The sequence below is a fragment of the Balaenoptera musculus genome, chromosome 11, assembly GCF_009873245.2.
Source record: "Balaenoptera musculus isolate JJ_BM4_2016_0621 chromosome 11, mBalMus1.pri.v3, whole genome shotgun sequence".
In the NCBI taxonomy this organism is placed as follows: Eukaryota; Metazoa; Chordata; class Mammalia; order Artiodactyla; family Balaenopteridae; genus Balaenoptera; species Balaenoptera musculus.
In genome coordinates, this window is record NC_045795.1 from 22,038,854 (window position 1) to 22,061,042 (window position 22,189).

A 22,189-nucleotide genomic window follows, 5' to 3' on the forward strand; every position below is an offset into this window, starting at 1 on the left:
AAATGCAATAATGAAAAGACATACAAGACAAAATTTTTTAATATTAGAATGAACAGATTTAAAATTACATCTTAATAAATATAACAAATATAATGGGGAAAAATAAGAGAATTATAAAAACTGTACACTTTTGTTTACATATAGGCAATTTATATAGAGAATTGCCAATTTAATCATAACTTTTCACACTTCCATAATGCCTATATGTATACTTTGAATTAAAACCTTATAAATCAGTGTTTAAAAAATTTAATGTGATAAGTGAGCTTGCTTCTTGCTTGTTAATTTGTCTAATCTAGGTTGGATTGATGACAATGCTACTCTCAGGGGATAATGTATATTTAAACTGTTTCTATGTTTTGTTTTAATAACACTTAATGTAGAGAACCCAGTCTCACAGAGGTATGTTGAGGGGAACAGAAGAAGAGATTTTAAAGCAATCTCAGCAAGCTCAGGATATTCATTTTTAACTTTTATCCAAAATGAAGCAAGTGATGCTGTATTTTCAAAATTCATTTTCAATCCTTCATCAGTAGCCAGCTTCAACAACTTATCCTGTAGGGTTATAGTTAAATTTAAATTATCTTTTGATGTAAGAAATGGATTTTGTATCCATGAATTTCCTATGCGTGGATCTTCTTTTGATGGAAAATACAATTCAAAACAATCTAACAAATTTGTAAGATGTTCATTGACAACTTTTCGCAGATATGCAATATCAAGATCATTACTTGCTTCACTGATAACTGTTGTTAAGTTATGGAACATGTCATAACAATCTGTAGAAACTCTTTTTTTCCAAGCTTCTAACTTTTGTTTTTGTCCTTCAATCTTATCTGCCATTGAAAAACATGTTGCATTCTTTCCTTGCATGCAAACATTAAGATCATTAAAAATACTGAAGATATCAGATAAATAAGCAAGTTTGGCTGTCCAATTCACATCTTTGAAAAGTTGGGACCAAACTGGTTTCTTGCTTTGCAGAAATACTAAGAGTTCATTTCGTATTTCAAACATTCTTGATAGAACTTTTCCCCGTGATAACCACCGTATCTCAGCATGCAATAACAGTTGCTTATGATCAGCTTCCATATTATCACATAATAAAGAGAATAATCTTGAATTTAATGCATTAGATTTTACATAATTCACAATTTTTACTATGTCAGTAAGCACACTATTTAGTTCAGGTGATATTTTTTTCATAGCAAGACTTTCTCGATGAATGATGCAATGTGTTATTTTACATTCTGGTGCAAGTTCTTTAATCTGGGTAACCACTTCAGAATGTTTTCCTGTCATTGAAGCTGCACCATCAGAACACACTCCTACACAAAACTTAAATTCTAAACCACATTTGTTGACAACATAATTCTTCACAGCTTCATACAGTTCTGAGCTAGTTGTGTTTGTTGGTAAAGAGGCTGAAAAAAAGAATTCTTCCTTTATATCATCATCATGTTCAAACCTCACATATACTAAAAGAATTATCATGTTAGCAATATCTCTGCATTCATCAAGTTGCAGTGAAAAATACTTGGCTAGTTTTATTTGTTCTATGAGTTGGTCTTCCATATCATTCGCCAGTTCCTGAATACGTCGCGCTATGGTGTCATTGGAAAGTGGTACTTGAGCTACCTTCTTTGCTGCAGATTCACCCAACATTTCTAAGCAAACTTCTTTGATGCAGTCCTTCACTAGTGTCTCGGCAATTGTGTATGGTGTTTTAGACTTAGCAACTGGAAGTGCTACTTTATAAGAAGCCCGCAAAGCACTAATGTTTATGTGAGAAACACTGAACACCTGCTTTGGTTGGCTTTTCAATTCATTACTCTTTCTTTCAAAGAATTCTTTTGGCTGTGAACTTATTTCTTTATGTTTTGAATATAGATGCCGCTTAAGTTTTGATGGTTTCATTGCTTCATTAGCCAGTACATCTCCACAAATAATACACTGGGGTTTCAGCACTTCACCATCAATTACAGCGACAAAACCAAATTCAATATATGAGGGATCATACTTCCGAGTAAAGCTAGTATGAACTCTTCTGGTTTTCACTTCCTCAGGATGACTTCCATTGTTACCAATTCTTTTACTACTACTGCCATATTCAGAAAAGGTATGTCTTTTCTTCACAAAAAAGTCCAGTGAAGCTTGTTTTTCCATCTGCAAATTAGAATTAAAAATAAGTAATACAAATTTTACTTTTGTCTTTAATAATGTTAAACTAGAAATCAAAAACTAGGCTCGCATCATCAAAAAGCCTACAAATAATAAATGCTGGAGAGGTGTGGAGAAAAAGGAATTCTCCTACACTGTTGGTAGGAATGTAAATTGGTACAGCCACTATGGAGAGCAGTATAGAGGTTCCTCAAAAAACTAAAAATAACATACGATCCTGCAATCCCACTTCTGGGCATATATCCAGAGAAAACTCTAATTCAGAAAGATATATGCACTCCACTGTTCATTGCAGCACTATTTACAATAGCCAAGATATGGAAGCAACCTAAACGTCCATCAAAAGATGAATGGATAAAGAAGATGTGGTATATATATATATATACATACATACAATGGAATATCACTCAGCCATAAAAAATAATGAAATAATGCCATTTGCAGCAACATGGATGGACCTAGAGATTATCATACTAAGTGAAGTAAGCCAGAGAAAGACAAATACATGATATCGTTTATATGTGGAATCTGAAAAAAAAAAAAAAAGACACAAATGAACTTATATCCAAAACAGAAAGACTCACAGACATAGAAAACAAACTTATGGTTATCAAAGGGGAAAGAGGAGGGGAGGGATAAATTAGGAGGTTGGGATTAATATATATACACTACTATATATAAAACAGATAACCAACAAGGTCCTACTGTATAGCACAGGGAACTATACTCAATATTTTGTAATAACCTATAAGGGAAAAGAATCTGAAAAAAGAATATATATATAAAACTGAATCACTGTTCTGTATACCTGAAACTAACGATATTGTAAATCAACTATACTTTAAAAAAATTTTAATAACCCCAAAACTAGGCTTGATTAAAAATATAAAATGATTTTTAAATTAAGTTATAAAGATAAATAAATGCTTACATTTTCTCAGAGTTTTATACACTTTTGGGTTACAGCTGACAAGCTAATCACAGCATATCACACATTTTAATGTGAACCTATTGTGCTTGACTAATGTACAGCTGCTACCACATGTGACTCACCTTGAGAGTTTAACACCCAAATTGAATATTCTATTTGAAAAGATGAGTTCATCAATCACGTGCTTGGGTATTGCAGCAATGTCAAATTGTTGTAACTTTCCAAATACTCTCAATTTGTGTACTTACCTAATTATGGACTAGTATAAACAGTTTGCAGACCAGCACTGGTCTGAAGAACAAACTCTGAGTACCACTGGCCCAAATCATGTGTAACCTTCACATTTCAAAACACTTACCTGAACACATATTAGCTCTACTTTATAAGACCTACTGATTGAAAATCTCATTGGTCTTATTTCACACTCTGCATTTAAATCAGAAAACCAAACTCTTTCCCAACACAAATCCATATCTCCCAACCAAATTTATCATCCCCTGCCCTTCCTAAATATTTCTTCACTTGACCTGAGATGCCCTTTCTTAGCTTACCTCTCAACCCAAACTCACATATAATTAAAACAAAGTAACATTAAATTCATCTGTCCCCAAATTTATCCTTCTATAGAAACATACCATCATGCATACCATTTATCCCCTGGATCCTAGCTTTCTCATTCCGCTAAGAAATGCCTGACATCAGAAATAAGTAAGAGATACTACTGTTCTTCACCCCAGAACAATAAACAAAGCAGCATCCAAGGTTATAACTTCCAACTTGAAAAAAGGAGTAGAGGGAGGACATTAAATGTAATTGGCCTTTCTTTGGAGAAAATATATCCAAGATGGCCATAATTGTGCTTTAGTATGCCATGTCAAAAATTTCTCACTCATCATGGTCACAGTAAAGTATGAGGCTCTCCCCTGCTTTGATCTACAGCAGACACTCAAACTCTTACCCAGTCTCCTACTTTGTCTGATGAAAATGGTGTCTCTGATGGCTTTAACATTTTGGAGGGTTGAACAGTCAAACTTCTTGGAATCTCATCATGTTTCCTTTTCATTGTAGCGGTCTCATAGCAAAGACTACAAGTTATTCTATGGTGATAACCATCAGTCTCATGTTGAGAGGGCACTCCACAGATTGCATGGACGTTTCTATCACATGATACACAACTACTAACACCTGTGCATTCTTTTTCACAAACTACACAAGATAAAAAATTCAGTCCGCTTTCGGGAGGAGTTTTTTGGGCTATCTTAGGAGTAACAGAAAGATTTTCTTCAATATCACTACTATCTGTTCCAGTCTCAATATTGTCTTCATACTGGGCTCCTAGAGTATTTTCTAATTCCTTGTCGGCCTGTTGCAATTCATTTTCTGTGTTCAGGCTGGCAACAAGTTCTTCAGTTAGCTGAGAATGAGACAAGCCCAGCTTAGCTGCAGAGCTAAATGTACCCTCACATGGAGTCTGTCGCATGCCTCTGTGATAGGGTTGATTTTGGGTCATCTGAATAAACCACAAAAATTCAGCCCAGTGTGATGAATTGTTAGTTTGCATCCAGGAGATAATCCGATTTTGGATATCCTCATTAGTTTGATTTATAGAATTTAGACTTTGGCAGGGCTGAGGTTTCCCATGGACAATTTTCAGTTCTGGCCAAATATAACTAAGTTCACTGACAATCTGGCTTGAAAATTCCCTCCCATTGTCAGACTGTAGAACACTGGGTGCTCCAATAATTGTAAAAATATCTAAAAGAGCATGTGCAACCTCTTTAGGCTTTTTAGATTTTAATGACCGCAAAAAACTCAACTTTGTACGAAGGTCTTGATAATGCATAATAAATTTATACTCCCCATCAGGATTCAACTGCATGTCTATAAGATCTACTTGGCATCTTGAGTTAACTTCCTTAATTGGCTTCGATGTTAGAACTTTCTTGAGTTTTGAATTTTTCTGTTGGCATGGTTTGCAGAGTGTCAAGTATAGCATTATAACTTCTTTTGTGATGTTCTTGTATTTTGCTTGTAACTCTTTTTCCATGCGGGTACGTCCACCATGTCCAATGCTGAGATGTGTGTCATGCAGTATGTCAAATAAATCCTCACTGTGTAAATAATACCGTACTTTATCTGTTTCCCCATTTACAGCCTCAATCAGCTTCTCATGTCCTTGTACCAGGATCACATCAAATCTAGCCAAGCGACGGTAGTCAACTGATTCTTTTTTTGCCTTGGCCTTAGCCTCTTTCACTTCCCTTATTAATTGACAGTACTTTGCTTTAGAAAATATCTTGGTATTATTACTCTTGTTTTCCAGTAACACTGCTAAGCTTCTGAAGAACTTTTCTCTCATGTTTTCTGGTTCGATTTCTGCTTCATTAGTATCTAAGCTACTAAAGTTATCATCACCCATGGTTTGAGACATCATGGAAAGCCACAAAAATGACCCTAAAATATAAAGAAAAAAATCAGTTAGACGATTTGGGAATATAATTTAAAATATGTATATTGCTCAAGTAGCCACTAGAGAGAGCTGGGAGTACAAGTAGATGCTATGGACACACAAGAGGGGGAATACAATTTTGGTTAGTGAGTCTCCCTTTGGAGGAATAGAGAGGGTAAATGAAGAACTCTACCCAGGAACAAAGAGTTCTGATATAGTAAAGAGTAGTAAGCCAGGATGTGACTTTCCAGAGCAGTATCCAGGGTTAGCCTTAAAGTAAAGCACTGTTTTATGTAAAACAGGGAGCAAATTGATGTTATTATTTTTTCATTTATTTATTAATTACACAAGAACATTTTTTTTTTTGGCTAGAGAAGTCTCAGAAATACAGTCATAGATATTTTTAAAGCCCCAGACTATACCACACTTTGTTTTATTCAGTCAGGTTAGCTGTTATAGCAACATTTGGTGCTGAAGTTTCAACATCATATATTTGCATGAGCTTCCTTTCGGTGCTTGTGAAACTATAAACCCAATACCAATAATCTTATTACTGATTTTAATAAAGAAAGAGTAGCAGATGAACCTGAAGTAGTGAAAAAGCTCTGACTTAATATAGCATATTAAAATAAATGTTTAGAATATTCATAATAACAGAAACACTTAGAATAAATCAAATTTGGCTAGTCTTAAGGAAACTATTTTGAAAAAATCAAAAAAAATAATTTGGAATTAGCATATCACCTCTAAAGTCTTACAGCTGCTTGGAAAAAATACTTTTTCTCAAGTCAACATTGTTTATACTACCAATTTGCATAACAAATATTGAATTGGTAAATTTAAATCATTCTCAAATGTTCATAACTTCCAAAACTTCAAATTAATATGTTACTGTGTGTTTTGGCCTCACTTAAGTCTCAATGGTTCCAACAAGACTTCCTTGATCATTTAACTTAAGCTTACAGTGAATTCTCCTTTCTTGAGGACATAATTTATTCATAACACAAACTAGCACTGTAGCACTTTCTTCTTTAACTGTTTCATATGTAGAACAAGATTGTAAGTTTCTAAAGAAGCAGGGATCACTTTTTCCTCCAGTATCTTTTCCATTATCTAACACATTACTACATAGAAAAGTGTCAGATAGGGAATTCCCTGGTGGTCCAGTGATTAGAACTCAGGTGGTTTCATTGCTGTGTGGTCCAGGTTCAACCCCTGGTCGGGGAACTGCAAAGCCAAGCCTCGGGTGTGGCCACAAAAAAAAAGTGTTGGATAAAAATTTGTTAACTTTATAATGAGGATGACAACACTCATGGTAAGTGGTATTTCAAAATGTGACTGAAAAGACCATTATATAGATAGTATTTCTTTCCACACTGATAAATTTTGCATCATGCTCTGGAGCCATGAACATAATGGAAGGTAAACAAGGATAAACTGGGGGGAGGAAAGAAATACAGGGCAATGTAAATGAGAACCAGAGCTTCAGAATATGTACAATCTGAGAATATGAGCTTCAGAAATTAGTACAATCAATGTTAGTAGGTCTAGGATAAGCAGAGAATAAGGAGTTGCTAGGGTTATAAGAAAAGAAGAAAATTATATCAATTATACTTAAGCCTTTGGGAAAAGACAGCTGCTCCACAACTAGGCCAGCCTGTGCTGCTGCCTCCACCACACTGTTAATAGTCCTTAGATCTCTAGTGGACATAGACTTCAGAAATTCCATTTTCTTCAGTAGAATTTCGAAGTAGTATTTCCAAGTCTTAAACAGTCATATGTAACAAGAATTGGGGGCAGAGGCTATAGAAATGGGACCCATGGCTACATTGACAAGTGATCAGCATTTATATACAGAGGCATCTCTGATTTATCTATCCACAGGTACTTAATTCCATTGCAAAATATCAATGAAAAATCTTGTGTTCAACTATTTTTTACATTATTACATGACTGCTTAATTCAACTTCTTTAATAGCATTCCACTACACTCGTTGACCTTTCCTTCAGCCATATTCAGTAGAAGCTGCAATGGAATAAAATTTGATAAGCTTTCCATGAATGGACCCTTCCCTCCTCCCAAATCTCATTCTCTTTCCAAAGGCTAAATTATCCTCACCATTATCTTGAAGTGCATGTGGCTCTGGAGATTCACATTCCATTCCGTCCTCTATAGTCTGGAGATGGGTACCTAAGGACGCCTTTGCAGTATCTAGAAGAGTCATTTCTTCCATAGGAACTTCCTGCCCATATGTGCCCTGTGGGACCTGGGGATAAACAGGTACATTTGGAAACTAATATAATATTAATCACATCACTGCACAAACCATAGCTAAACCTCAAAACATTCTTCTATTGAAATAGAATGGATATAAGAAGGAAAAAAAGTCTTCATTGAATTCTTAAGAGGAGTGCAAGATAGAATAAGGAGAGAAATAAAAAATGCTGGGACGAATAAAGCCAGAGCCATACAACAGAAACTGTCTGCATTGAACAGGAGTTGATATGCATCCTTGTGGTTCCTGTTTTGGGGAATAACAATGGAAGCACATTAAAGGAATCTTTCCTAATTTTCCTCCTAACCAGAAGAAAATTGTAAATGAGTTTCAGTGTGAGCAATTAAAAGTAAATATTTGGGGGGTATGCAAATTATCTAATAGGAACTAACTGAACTGTTAAACCCAGGAAGAAATCTGACAGTTGTAGACCAAATGTGGAAAACATTAGCCCAGTGTGTTATGGATGGGAGAAAAAAAAAAAAGCCAATCAAAGTGGATAACTGTTGGGTGAAAAGAAAACATTTATCTTTTCCTTACACCAATGATCTAGTACTCTGTTTATAATTAAATTTACCCAGTTGTCTCCATACATACAGTTAACCTTTGAACAACATTGGTTTGACCCTTGGGTGACTATCTATAGGCGGATTTTTTTAAATAGTAACTATTACAGTAAATACTACACGATCCCTGGTTGGTTGAATCCGCATATGCAGAAACGGATATGGAAGAACCATGTATAGGGAGGACTATTTTCAACTGTGCAGAAAGTCGATGCCCCTAACCCCTCACCCCCATAGGCGTTCAAGGGTCACCTGCATTTTATGTTTGCTTTTTTTAAGTCCATGAGCCATTCAATATTTATACATTGTTTTTGGTTATTATATCTATTTTGCTTCTTTTAATCTAAAATCATTTCCTGACTTTTTTATGACATTAAATTTTGAAAAGTCAGGGCTACTTGTCTTATAGAATATCGCACTGGGGACTTCGGGACTTATCGCACTTAGGGACTTGCCTGATTGTTTCTTCACAAGTAGATTCTAGTTGAACTTTTTTTTTCTCCTTTCTTTGTTTTTTGAGGAACAAGAACCCAGTATTTTTAATTTGATCATTTTTTCTTGCAGAGCAGTATTAATGTCCATTACACCTCCAGCAGCAATGCCTTCCTCGGCCAAGGAGGTGAGTTACGGATGCAGCCGAACCTTGAAAGCATCCGAGCCTCAGCCTCCGCGCGACTGCGCGGCAGCAGGGAAAGAACATTTTTGGAAGAATACTACGTAAGTAATGTGTACTTACTGTGTCACATCACAGGTTACATTAAGTTGTCAAGTTATTTTATTGTAGATAATGCTAAATTTGATTACTTAGTTAAGGTGGTAACCACCAGATCTATCCATTCAAAAATACACTTTTTCCAACTGTAATAAATAATAATTGGTAATAATTTGGAACTATGCAAATATCTTATTCCCCAATGGTTTTAACATTCATTGATTTCTGCTTGAATCAGTTTTTATACTGGGGATTGTAAAATGGTGACTTCCTACTTTTATAATTCCTTCTACATTTAATAGCTAGCAATTTTCTGTAAAGAGCTTTCTGCCCATCCTACTTTGGGGTCTGTCTCTCTTTTCTGAGTATCACTATAGACTTATTTTATAATCCATTCCATCCTCACTCACTCTGATGCTCCAACTGTCTCAAATTTGGCCAGTGGGAGCCCCCTTGATCTGCCTCCTGCAACCTTTTGACATGACCCCACTAGTTTTTGTTTTGTTTTGGGTTGGGTTTTGGCACATCCAAGCTTTCTAGAATAAACAATACAAGGACCACATTGTATTCTCTCTGTCCCAGATCTAGTTCAACTGTTTTTTTTCCCAAGAAATTTTGATTCATTTTAGAGGACAACAATGTTTAGTAGCAAAGATTGAGTAGTAGTAGGCTCATTTTTAATAGGTGTCATCTCCTCTAAGCCCTTTCAAGGATAAAGCTGGTAAATATATTTCATAAAATAACATGAATTCAACTCAACTTCAATACCTATAGAATTTTCCTCACCTTTCCATCTTCCATATTAATATCTTCCTTCTCCCACAGTTTAAAAAAAAGCAGTTCATAACAATGTATATATATTTACTCATTGGCTCTAAACTACAATAATACAAAAGAGTTTCAGAATCACCATGCTTAGTGTTGTAGAACACTTCCAACAACATACCTACTAAGTAAAGTTCAATATATCTTTGCAGCTTTACAGGCCCATAGACAGTATCCCGCTAAAAGTATATGGTCAGAGTACTGTGGTCAAGCCACCTGAATTATTATTTTCCTCTGTATTACTATGTTAATTTGATATATTGTTGAGTTCATTTGTTTCTGTTTTTATCATTTTGAATTTAGTATTGTTTTTTAAATACTGAAAACACTTACGTGATATAAAAAAAACGAAATATGTATTCAGAGAAGTCTTGCTCATATTCACATAGCCTGCATTCTACTCTCCCCCACTCCCATAAGAAACCATTTTTTGTTGTTGATGCTTTACCCTGTTTTTTTTTTTTTTTTTGCAAAAATAAGTAAAAACATTATACATACGTATATACACACACGTCTGCATGTATATATTTGTGTATATATAATATATATACAAATTAAATGCAAACGTGTGTATACTTATTTTTTCATACTGTATAGTAGTTTACACCTCCTTTTTTTCACTTAATATAAAAATATTATCTGGAAATCATTTCATACCAGTTCATAGATATCTTGCTTATGCTTTTTTTGTGTACATAGTACCATTATATTGATGCACCATAGTTTATTCAATCACCCTTATATGGATGGGCATTTAGGTTGTTTACAATATTTTGCTTTTACAAATAATGCTGCAATGAAAAACTGTGTCTATGTTGTTTCTTACTTGTATTTTCCAAGTAAATTCCCAGAAGCAGTATTGCTGGGTCAAATGGTAAATGCGTAAATATGTGTTAGATGGTGCCAAAATCCCCTCCATAAGGATGGTACCATTTTGCACTTCTACCAGCAACATTTGAGAGGAACTGTTTCCCCAGTCAGGCCAACAGATTGTGTTGCCAAGCTTTTGAATTTTTGCCAGTCTGATAGGTGACAAATGGCACCTCAGTATAGTTTTGATTTGCTCTTTTTATGATTGAAGTCAAGCATCTTCTCATAGCCATTTGTTTGTTTGTAAAAAAAAAACTGCTCATGTCTCGTGATCATTTTTATTGCATTTCTGTTGAGATTCACTTATACCTATGACATATTTTGCAAATATTTTCACTAATTTATTATATTGATTTGCTTGTGGGGTTTTTTTGTCCTGCATTTTAAAAAATGTTTCATGTAGAAAAAAAGGTTTTTGATATTACTTCTAGATTTTGAGTAATTCTATACATTCAGATTATTTTAAGAAGTCATTCTTGTTTGCTCCTAGTTCCTGGATGTTTAAAATTTTATATATTGATCTCTGAAACATTTAAAGTTTATTCTGGTTTGGAATATGGTATGAGGTATGGGTTTCATGTGTTTCTTTTTGAAATGGCTATCTTTTTGTCCCAACACCATTTACTTAAAACACCATTTTCCCCACTGTGATTTGAGATGGCACATATATTGTGTACTCAGTTTTCATATGTGCTCCAGTCCACTTTCATACTTTCTATTGTTTCATTGATCCAGCTATTCATGTGTCAGTACCACAATTTTACCTAAAGAGGCTTTATGGTATGTTAGTATCTAATGAGACTATTCCTCTCTTCCTTACTCTTCAAGTTTTTCTTACCGATTCTTTCACGCTTATTTACACATATGAATACAGTTCAGTGTTGTAATCCTTTTCAAAAGTAAGCAATTAGTTTTGTTTTCTCCTAACACAGTAGATAGAAATTCATTTTCTATTGTTTTCAAGTTTTGGGTTCTAAGCAACACAGATATCTTCCCTGGCTATAGATGAACCTGTAATATAGTAATATCTCATTGTTATTACCTATTCAGGTAATCCCCTTAGAATTCACTTCTATGGACATTGGCTGGTTGGCTGTGTTCCTCAGCTTCCCTGGGTTCTGCTTGCTTACTTCTTTATGTTACTTATCATTAGCGGGTGAGGGCTCTTGGACTCTGCTATGGTCTGAAAGTTTGTGCCCCGCCCCCCGCAAATTCACACGTTGGCACCCTAATACCCAATGTAATGGTTTTAAGAGGTAAGGCCTTTGGGATGTGATTAGAGCATGAAGGTAGAGCCCCCATGAATGGGATTAGTCCTTTATCAAAAAGATAGCACAGGGGCTTCCCTGGTGGCGCAGTGGTTGAGAGTCTGCCTGCCAGTGCAGGGGACACGGGTTCGTAGCCCTGGTCTGGGAAGATCCCACATGCCGCGGAGCAACTGGGCCCGTGAGCCACAATTACTGAGCCTGCGCGTCTGTAGCTTGTGCTCCGCAGCAAGAGAGGCCGCGATAGTGAGAGGCCCGCGCACCGCGATGAAGAGTGGCCCCCGCTTGCCACAACTAGAGAAAGCCCTCGCACAGAAACGAAGACCCAACACAGCCATAAATAAACAAATAAATAAATGTAATATTTGAGAAAAAAAAAAAGATAGCACAGAGCTCCTTAACCACCTTCTGCCATGTGAGGTTGCCAATGTGCAACCCAGAAGAGGGCCCTCATCCAACCATACTGGCTCCCTGATCTCGGACTTCCAGCCTCCAGAACCATTGCTTTTACTTGTTTATAAGCCATCCAGTCTGTGGTATTTTGTTATAGCAGCCTGAACAAACTAAGACAGAATCATATTTTACTAATAGTATGGTTAAATAAGGAAAATGCTGAACAGAAGAGGACATCAATGACCACAAATAGGTTATCTGGCAGGAATATTCAGAAGTTTTTGCCACTGACTTTGAATAAACACTGTCTTTAATATAAAAGCATATTTGGGAGATCCCTGGTGGTCCAGTGGTTAGAACTTGGCGCTTTCACTGCGGTGGCCTGGGTTCAATCCCTGGCCAGGGAACTAAGATCCCGCAAGACACATGGCACAGCAAAAAAAAAAAAGAAAAAAGCATGTTTACCTCCAAGTTATCCATGTGACACTGTTTATTATGCTGGTATTTGAGTAGGTTTCATTTTCTTGGGAAACCAGAAGTAAGGACCTATTTAAAGCTCTAAAGTTATCCTTCCTTCAGTCTTTGTGTAAGTTAATTTACTAAATCTTTGTAAAATATGAATCTGTAAATTCAGTTGTCACACCATTCAATAGGTATGTTTTCCTGGACTGTGTTACAGTCTAATATCTGATGGTGCTAAGGCTATAAATGATAGTCAGTGAACAATAGGGGAATCTTGTAATAATCCAGGAAGGTGGCTAATGGCTAACTGTTTGGCACAGTTTCTTAGCAGTAATCTAGATTGCTCCTGTCTGGCATTTCAATCATTGTAACACTGTATTTGTGTTATCAACTTACTATAGCCTTTACACTGAAACAGTGTCTCTGCCTGTAACTTTCCAGATTAAGTCTAAAGCATCAGTGCCATTCACCAAAAGAAAAAAAGAAAGTAATAAAAGTTGTGTTATAGTGTGTTATACTATTCTAGTTTAGGAGAGCTTTCATTGACTTGTAGACCCTCTACTCACTTCTACACATGGATCTTTGTTAGTCATTTAAGCAACAGGTAAACTGGGAATAAGACACGTTAGGTAGATTCTATTCCACATCTCCACCATTGTGAAATCTAATGAAAATAGATTCATTAATGAAAATAAGTATTCAACAGCCAATAACCTCCCAAAGCTGTTTTAAGAGAACAACAGCCTCTGGGATTAATCACATCTCCATGGTTAATTCTAAAACTGAGCAAGAACGAAAGTTACAAAAAAAAAAAAAAAAAAAGGCTGTTACCTCCTGAGAACCAGAATTCTGATTTATACTTATTTATCAGTAGCATACCTTAAAGTGAACAGAACACAAATAACTCTTCAATTGGAGGCTTTGAGTATGGCACCTGATTCCAATTGTTTAAGTGTGCCACTTACAGTGGAAGTGGCCTGGCCACTTCACATCCCTGCCAAGACTGCTCTCTGCAAATAGACTGGTAGAAGTCATACTGCACTCAAACAGAACATTTCAGTAGTTTGCCTTGCCTGATATTCTTGTTTTCTTGTTTCAAAGAAAACAATTTGGTCGATCAATATATAAGACCCTAGCATGGAAACCTAATCAACCCATGCTTGGCAATACACCTAGCATTAATTGCCCATCTCTTCAACTAACTTGCAAAATCCAAGTAAAAACTTAGCTTATCCTCTGGTGGGCATTTATGAACTTGGTTAATTCGAAAAATTTCTCTCATTGGGCCTTGGCTTTACAAAAATAATTTCTCACTCACATGACATATGAATCTAAAGATGTGCATGTAATCAAGCACCCTAGCCTATCATTCAAGAGACATCAAATTAGAAATTTTTTTCTTAATACAATTTTTATTGAAGTATTATAAACTTAGAAAAAAGTGCATAACTGATAAGTGTAGAGCTCGATGACATCCCAAAGTGAACTACTCATGTCAAAAAACAGAACATTAACAGCATCTCAGAAAGCTACTTTTGCCCCACCCTCTTCTCCCAAACTACTACTCTGACATCTATTACCACAGATTCATTTTGCGTTTTGAACTTTATATAAACAGAATCATATAATATGTATTTATTTGTGTCTGGTTTATTTTGTTCAACATTAAGTTTGTGAAATTCATTCACACTGTCGAATGTAGTACTTGTTCATTCATTTTCATTGTTGTATAGTATTCAATTGTACAAATATACCATATATATTCATCCATTACACTTGTAATGGGCATTTTTGTTTAGAGTTCTTGGCAATTATAATAATGCTGCTATAAATATTATTTTACATGTCTTTGAATGTGTTTCTGTTAGATATATACCTTGTAGTAGGTTTGCTGGATCATGGAGCATGGTTATACATGGTAGATATTTCCCAAGTGGTCATAACAATTTACTCCTATCAGTAGTACATAGGCATTCTAGTAGCTCAACATCCTTACCCAAATTTGGTCATGTCAGCACTTTTAATTTAATAAAGCAGTTACCACGTGTTGTTTTAATTTGCATTTTTCTGATCACTAAGATTGAGTAATTGTTTTGATTTTTATTGGCTAATTGATTATCCTTTTTTTGCAAAGTGCATGTTCATGTCTTTTCTTAATTTTTCTGTTGGGGTATCTCGTTTTTTTCTTATTGATTTGTAGTACTTTATACATTCGGATATGAGTTTTTTGTATGTAGTTTGTCTGGATCTAGCATGGGGAAAATAAATAAGTCTGGAAGATTTTAGGAAAGTGATGCTTTCACTTATGTCTGAGCTAGTGTTATTTTCAATGCCAAGCAGTGATAAATTAAGCAATGGAAAACAATTATTATGACAAATTGAACCAAACCAAGCATTTTTTTTAAAGCTTTTTATCCATAATGATACTATAAAAAAGGACACTGCCATGAAATGAGTACAAAAGTCAATTATAATGCACATATAAATTCTAAATACTGCCTTAGAAATGTTATTCATTGATCAATCTAAATCACAAAAGTCCTGAATGAAGTTGTGACACAACCCAAATTGCCATAATATACTGTTCATCTCCATGTCCTGATTTATTTAAGCTGATTGGCTAATTCGCCATTTGCATACACTGAAAAGAAATACTAGGTTAAATAATCAAGGGTTAACCTATAATTGACAATAACACATAGAATTAACTAATTTTTGCTGGATTAGGAAAGTTAATATAGGTATTAACTTGTGTATTAGTGACATCCCATCATTTCCTATGCTAAATGCTGTTATGATTTTTTTCTCTTCAAAAATTAAAAAGAAAAGAAAAACAGAGGCCATGCCAGTATTCAGGTGTCTGCTAGTGAAAATGTTATGCTTTAAAATGTACAGTAGATTACAGATAATTTTATATTCACCAGCAATATCCATGGAAATTATTTTGTTTCTAGAATTGTCATCCCAGTCTCTCAAAATTATCCTCAGCTGAATAATGAAGTTTCTGAAATGATTTTGGTGTGCACAGTGATTAGGATTAAGAACATAAAAAACATGTGGAGAAAACTTTCCTAATCCATTTAACATTAAGCCATGACTAGTTTAGATTTAATGACAACAATGTTGATCTTTTTCTTACCCCCAATTCTACAGATCAATTCTACAGTAATAGAGAACAAATACTGTCAGAACTATGAACTCTAATAATTCATATTCACCAAGCAGAACAAGATACTCAAATAAAGTGAAGTAAAAGGTGTCAGTGGATGTCAGTATTCTGCTGGATGGCTTGAAAATGTCCATGGATATTGAACCCAAAGTGTACATAAACCAGAATATTCCAAAAGGAAATAGTCAATGATATATGAATGAAAGCCAAGAGGTATTATAACGTCATTGTGGGATTTAAGGAATTTATGTGTTATGCTCTTTCGCCCAGGCTGGACACCATGTTATAAATTTACTCCCTCTTCTTAGACTGCTCAAAGTATATAAGAAACCAATTTTCTTTTAAAACAAAATTCATAAAATGGTTGAGTCATTTCCCTTTGGTAAGTTTTTCCCTTCTCTGATCTTAAGAGTAAGATATCTTATGTAGAATGCTTTGTATGATATAATAGCATGCGTTTCAGGTTGCCCAAATCTTTCCATAACTGGGGGAAAGAAGGTCCTGGAGTGAAAGATATAAGTCATCTGGGAGACAGGGTAACCTGTTTATAATTAAACAATCATATCAATTCTGTAAAGTTGGTATAAGCACAACCAGAGCAACTAAGATATGAAACAAAATATAGATATGGCTCATTGTGATGCATTTGCCACTGACTCCTCCTCCCCCACAAGCATGCACGCACACACACACACACACACACACACACACAGTCTAGCCTCTTGATTCCTCTACATTTCCATTAGAGGGACTAGTCCAAGGTAGGTGGGCCTGGTCTTGGAAGGAATAGGAGGAATTCCACTCTGCCTTTACCACAAAAGTGTAAAGGGTGCCTCTGGATGGCAAAAACAAATTACAAAGCTGAAATTACTTCAAACTGGTTATGAAAGTCATTTGTCTTTCACTATATGATTCCCAGATTTGATTTTTTAAGATTTCTAATAAGAAATTTTGGTCATAAAATAGTGGAGTAAATATGACTGTATTCATTAGAAATGCATGTATTTCCCAATTAATTATAACACCTAACTTATAGTGGCTTAAACAAATAGGGGTTTATTTTTGTCATATGCTAAGAAATCCAGAGGAGGGCAGTTGCTGGCATTGATTCACATACCTAACAGTTCTGTAAGGGACCCGAGTTGTCTTTATATTTCTGCTCTGCCATTCATAACATATTGGTATTCATCCCCATGCTTATCATCATGTCATGGTCACAAGATGGCTACCACAGCTCCAGATATCACATCCACGTTCAAGACAGGAAGTGGGAAAAGGCAGAACTAAACACATCTGTGCCATTTTATAAGGAAAATTAAAGCTTCTCCAGAAATTCCCAGAAAATATGCTTATTTCTCTCTGGCCAGACTATGATGCATGGCTAACTCTAGCACAAGGAAAGCTGAAAAGTATTTAGTTAGGTACATAGTCAACACGAACAAAATCAACATTTTTTAAGGAAGAAAGAGGGGTGTACAATAGATACTGGGTTGGCAGCTAAAAGTGTCTGCAACAATGGCATTTCCCCCTCCCTTCAGAAATCACACAGAAACAAGAGAAATAAGAAACATTTATGCAAACTTGACATTCAGTAAGACTAGGAGATTTCTATAACCCTGAGTCACATGAAAAACTATCAGGTATGAGCAGAGCATACCCATTACCCATGGATTGACAAAACACCAAGTCCTACCAATGGTTGCATTTTTCAACAAAGCTAGAAGAGGAAAATTTTAAAGTAACAGGTACATCCTAAGGGAAAAAACTAATATTGTTTATTTGAAACAAAGAGAAAAGGTGTGCTGGCTAGAGATAAGAGACTGCCTGTACAGGCATCTATGCAGTAACATATGAACTTATGAAAAAACATGCTTTCTGCAAAATTGCACAAAAAATAACAGGATTTATGGAGAAAATAAAGTTGTAGGGTAGACTATTTAAATTCTACACAACTTTGTCAGGAGAGCATTAATAAAACTACAGAAATTCCAGTAAAAATACAAGTATAGTCAAAAAGACATTAAATAAAGAAATGTTACATTAAGTATAGGATTTTACTTTGAAAGGTGATGGTATCTTGTTAGAAAGAGGTGTAAGGAAAGGGTGAGGCAAGGGTAGAGGATATCATCATCAGAAGTTCAGATGGACAAGCATTTGCACACTTTCAAAGAAATGTAGTGATATTACAAAAAATATAATGATGGTTCTGGCTCATCATCTTGTTTTTATTTCTTTGATATTGGCTTATAAAAAGATATGTAGTTTTTGCTGCTTAAATATTTTCTTTCTTTCATAAAGAAGCTGCTTACATGGCTCCAAATAGGACCTCATGCCACGAAGTAAAATCCTGCTGTGTTCTGCATCATTATCTTCTAACCACTGCAACTGCTTCTCTATCATACTTAGAGCAGAAGATAACTGAGAAGTGAAATGCTCTTGTGGGGTAGCTTGTTGAACTGCATCATCCTCTTATACGCTTCCATTTGAGCCTCAGCATCTAACTGTTGTAGCTCTTGTGTAGAGAGAGCCTCTGCATGAGGTTGCAGCAGTTCCTCAATATTTTCACTCTCAACTTCTTCAAATCCAACCTCCTTTGCAAGAGCAATACAGCTTGCTTTGATTTGAGGGAGCTCTTCTGAAGGTTCAAAGCCTTTAGAATCATAAATTAAATCAGGGAGAATCTTACACCACACCCCATGCAAACAGGCTTTTGTGACATCATTCCAGGCCTCTACAAGAATATCAATTGCAGGTTTAATGCTCTATCAATTCCAGAATTCAAAAACTGTGTGTGCATTGTCACCCCCTGTTGATCCAATAAACACCTTGAATGTTATCCTTAAATAATAAGCTTTAAAGACTGTGATCACACACTGATCAGGGAGTAAAGTAGTTGTATGAGGAGGTAAATAGAGAACTTTAATATTTGAAGAAAGTTCAGCAACTGTTGGAGGATGGCTTTGTGTATTACTGAGAATTATAAGAATTTTGAAAGACAAATTGTTCTTCTTGCAATATTTTAAAAAATCACCTACAAAACATCACCTAGACGATAAGTAAATACCTGCCCTGTCATCCAGCCTCTCTTGCTAGACTTATAGTAGTCACCCAGGCTAGTCTTTACAATTCCTTTTAAAGCTTGTGGGTTGGCAGAGTGATAAATCACACAAGCTTTAGCTTTAAATTCCCACTGGCATTCCCACCCAGCATCACAGTCAGTTGGCCTTCTGTAGCCTTAAACACCGAATCTTATGATTCCTCCTTCAAGATACAGGCCCTTGAGGCCATTCCAATAAAGATTAGTTTCATCAAAATTAAAAATCTGCTCCAGGTTATAGCCTTCTTTATCAAATTTCTTAACACTCGGGGAAATGTCTTTGCAGCTTCTCTGCACTCACAGCTTCACCAGAGATCCTAATATTGTGGAAATCATAGGAGTTCTTGAAGCCACTAAACCAGCCACTATTTGCACTAAATGAAGGCACTTCTGCAGGATCTTCCACTTCCTTCTTAAGGTCTTCATGTATTGCTAACGTCCTCTCTTTAATTTTGAGAAAGGTTACCTCTGATTGCTTCTTTCTTTGGTATAAAATCCAAACAAATGTTCCATTTCTACCATTTCCTTATGCCTTGTTCCAATAAATTTTGTAGCAATGGAAGTTGTTCCAGCTAGATAACTTTATTTTCCCAGCATTTTCTCTAATTGTTCGTAAAATTGACTCTTTTATTTCAGTTGCACACCCAGTGTCACATGTTCTTTCATTTATTTCAAAACATTTTATAATTTCCAGCTTTTCTTCAATTGTTAAATCCTTTCTTCTTTTGTGCTCACTAGCAGAAATTTTATCACCAGCATGCTTCTATGGCACTTGCAAACCCCCTTCCTTGCTCATTTTCTGGAATACAAAAAAGTTTAGCAAAAAATGCACCAAAATGGGAGGGAACTATGCACATAAGGGCTTCCAAAACAGAGACTGGGGCCAAGAGAGCCAAGAGGAAGGATGTGGAGGTGAATGGACATTATGCACTGTATGTCTTCCCAACTTGCTGCACTCAGCTATAGTCATATACTTTGCATTCAGCTGCTCTTACTTGGTGGCCCAAAACATCAACTTTCTGGGAAAACTCATATATGAGCCGGCACAATTTCAGCATTATATTGACTTATTTCCCTATTTACCAATCTCATATGAAAGATTTTGCATTCCAGAGAAACATATTTTAACAGATCAGACTGTATACATACAACGTTCATATTCAAAAAGAGTTCAGATAAATGTATAGATAGTAACATTATAGAAATGTAACAGTGTTTGGCAATATCCATAATGTTCTAAAATTACAGTCATAGAAAGCAAGTATATTCTCTTAAAAATAACCTCTAGTGTAATGGGAAAAGACAGAATACTGGCTCACATACCAACAACTGCAAGTACTGAAAAGTATCTAGAAAATGATGCAATTAATCTCTTCACTGTACAGATGAAGTCATCAAAGTCCAGAGACGGTGTGTGCCCAAGATTATACAGCTAATTAGTGACAGAGCCTATCATAGGACCCAGATCTTATGATTCACCATTTCCTGATATTTCCATTAAATTAGACTACTTTTCTATTTGTCTCTCCTAGAAGGTATTCCTTATATTCCTGCACTGATTTGCTTTCATATATGGTAAAAGTAGCGCGGATCGTAAGAAGAGATAGCTACTTTAATCTCAGTCACTAAATAAGAGATATTCTTCATTTGCAAGCAATAGACCAAGGTTTCCCATTTGGTTAAACCATCTCCTTATTAGGATCAGCTATCACTGACATGAAAATTGTTATCCCAGAAGCATGAATCTATTCGTCTACACCAGTGATCAAATAATAATGCCCAGAACCAGAATCTGCAGCCGTCAGTGTGAAGTTAACCTCACTTACTCCACCTTGGACCCACGCACTCAAACTCTTCACAGAAGATGGCCCCTCCAATTTCTCACCTGCTGTCTAGGTTCATCAAGCTCCCTCTCCAAATCTTCCAGCACAGTCACCACCTCCTCTCCACTCTCAGGATGATGCTCCCGCACCCAAGCCTGCAGCTCCTCAGGCAGGATGGTCAGGAGCTGCTCCAGCACCAACAATTCCAGGATCTGCTCCTTAGTGTGTATCTCTGGGCTCAACCACTGACGGCAAAGTTCCCTGAGTTGGCTCAGAGCTTCCCTGGGTCCGGGAGTCTCCTGATAGCAGAACTGCCGGAAGCGTTGACGAGAGAGTTCCCTGGTATGAGACAAATCCTTCTGTAGACAAGATTCCTGATCCCAAATAGGGTCTTCTTCTTTAACCTTTACTTTGATAATCTCCCCTTGTTCCTCTGAAGCCTGGCCAACCAAGGCTGGGAGGGCCCCCGGGGCTGCCGCCATCCTTAGCTTAGCTTGGAGAAAGGCTCGCTCCAACAAGGGTCTAGGCAGATTTTCCTTGAAGGCCCCACTCAATTCTTGGTCAGGAAAGTTTTCAATATAAGAAAACCCTGTTGACACAGAAAAATTACAGAAGCAGCTAAAAAAATTTTGTTTAGGTGACAACAGGGCAGTTACTCGAGCAATTCCATTGAAAGTGAAGCCATTCTCTGACAAGACGGGAAATTGTGAGCACTGAACTACTCACTAAAGCTCCAGGACCACAGACTGAGCGGCAGGTTACTTGCGAGACAGAGAACTGAGTAGACTTTGGCCCTAAATAAAGCCTAGATATACGAGCTCCACCAAGGAAACCAGACAGGTCTCTCCGAAACCGGCGCTCCCTGTGGCTCAGGCCCGGGTGGAGAGGGCGAAGGCCTCCTGCCACACGGCTAGCCGTCTGCGGAGGAGACCCGATTGTCGCCGCGCAGACACAACCTTCCCTCCGCCCGCGCTTCCCCTCTGAGAAGCTCGGACTCTCTCGCGCCACGCCAGAGAAATGGGTCGCGGGCGACACTCCCGGCCGACGCAGCTACTCCCGCGTTCCCGCCACGCCGGGAGAGCTGCGCTCACTTCCGGTCCGCTCTAGGATTCCAGGTGGTGCAGTCATCTCGGTGGTCGTGGTAACGTTGGTGAACTCTGTAAACTGTAC

The 22,189-nt window shown here is 36.5% G+C and overlaps 1 protein-coding gene across 1 annotated transcript; it reads right to left on the reverse strand.

The window, feature by feature from the left end:
* Nucleotides 1-103: 103 nt before the first annotated feature.
* Nucleotides 104-22,051, reverse strand: ZBED9 (zinc finger BED-type containing 9). Its single transcript, XM_036869502.1, has 4 exons — nt 21,082-22,051; nt 7,681-7,828; nt 4,071-5,566; nt 104-2,166 (listed from the first exon to the last, which is right to left on the reverse strand). Exons 1-4 carry the CDS (start codon nt 21,499-21,501, stop codon nt 250-252), a joined length of 3,981 nt encoding a protein of 1,326 aa, XP_036725397.1. The 5' UTR covers nt 21,502-22,051; the 3' UTR covers nt 104-249.
* Nucleotides 22,052-22,189: the final 138 nt, after the last annotated feature.